We start from the raw sequence: 1,389 nt of genomic DNA, 5'->3' as shown, positions 1-1,389 counted from the left end.
CCTGTTGCTTGTGACGGCTCTGCTGCTGACGCTGGTGCTGGTGGGGGTGGTGGCCTTTCTGTGCATCTACCTGGACGTGCCGTGGTACGTGCGCATGCTGTGGCAGTGGACGCAGACGAAGCGCAGAGCTTGGCACGAGTGCCCCGAGGAGCGGGAAACCGTCCTGCAGTTCCACGCCTTCATTTCCTACAGCGAGCGCGATTCCGTGTGGGTGAAGAACGAGCTGATCCCAAACCTGGAGAAGGGGGAGGGCAGCATCCAGCTGTGCCAGCACGAGAGAAACTTTGTTCCCGGCAAGAGCATTGTGGAGAATATCATTAACTGCATAGACAAGAGCTACAAGTCAATCTTTGTGTTGTCTCCCAACTTTGTGCAGAGCGAGTGGTGTCACTACGAGCTGTACTTTGCCCATCACAAGTTGTTTAGCGAGAACTGCAACAGCTTAATCCTGATTTTGCTGGAGCCGATCCCTCAGTATATTATCCCTGCGAGGTACCACAAGCTGAAGGCTCTCATGGCAAAGAGAACGTACCTGGAGTGGCCAAAGGAGAGGAGCAAGCGTGCCCTTTTCTGGGCTAACCTGAGGGCAGCTATTAATATCAACCTGCCAGGGGCTGAGGGACAGAGGTGTGGAGAAAGAGATTAAGAACCTTTTTATTGCAGTTTTTCTTCTTTTTTTTTTTTTTTTTTTTTTTGATAAAAAAATAAATATTTTTTTTTTTTTTTTTTTTTTTGTTGTTGTTGTCAATATATTTCACTTTTTGTTATAGAACACTATTTCTATAGAATTGTCTATGCTGCCTTACTAGAGGGAAAAATTAGCCCAGTTTACTGGAAATCACTTGAGATTGACAGAGGTATAACCTGGATGTGTTTTTTGAAAGCGTGCTTGAAATATTGTAGTAAATATTTCTCAGTGGAATAAAATCTGGAGCACTTGGTATAGTCCTGTAGAAGAGGGACTGAATTGCTGGTGACTTCAGAGATCTACATTAATCACAAGGCTTAGACATCCTGGTCATAGGGCTTCTGTTAAAATTAGGCTTCAAGAAAGACAATTGCATATCTTGAGATGTCTAGGATTCCAGAGTTTGAGATGCTTCCTGGGTTAAGTTTCAGATTGAAGAACATAATGCACAGGACCTGGATACAGAACTCTGAATATCCTGTGCAAGGGAACAGGCATGGCTGTGACAGAACAGGACTGATTGGGGAAGGAGGGGGGATTTTATCCTTCAAAAGAAAGAAGAAGGATGAGCTACTTCGCCTTTTGGTGTTTGTAGCAGGGCACTGCTCTGGATGAGGGGATCAAGCGCACCCTCACTGAGCTCACAGACGACACCAAACTGGGTGGCAGTGTCAATCTGCCTGAGGGTAGGGGGCTCTGTG

General features: G+C 46.1%; 1 protein-coding gene across 1 annotated transcript; it reads left to right on the top strand.

The window, feature by feature from the left end:
- Window positions 1-4: 4 nt before the first annotated feature.
- Window positions 5-941, top strand: LOC118157240 (toll-like receptor 1; the record flags this gene model as incomplete). Its single annotated transcript, XM_035311496.1, has 1 exon — window positions 5-941. A coding segment is annotated over one exon (642 nt), but the record flags the coding sequence as incomplete, so codon positions are not given.
- Between the last annotated feature and the right edge of the window lie 448 nt (window positions 942-1,389).

The sequence above is a fragment of the Oxyura jamaicensis genome (genome assembly GCF_011077185.1).
Source record: "Oxyura jamaicensis isolate SHBP4307 breed ruddy duck chromosome 4 unlocalized genomic scaffold, BPBGC_Ojam_1.0 oxy4_random_OJ89400, whole genome shotgun sequence".
In the NCBI taxonomy this organism is placed as follows: Eukaryota; Metazoa; Chordata; class Aves; order Anseriformes; family Anatidae; genus Oxyura; species Oxyura jamaicensis.
Note: the sequence above shows the minus strand (reverse complement) of the source record. Positions and strands in the feature narration are given on the sequence as shown.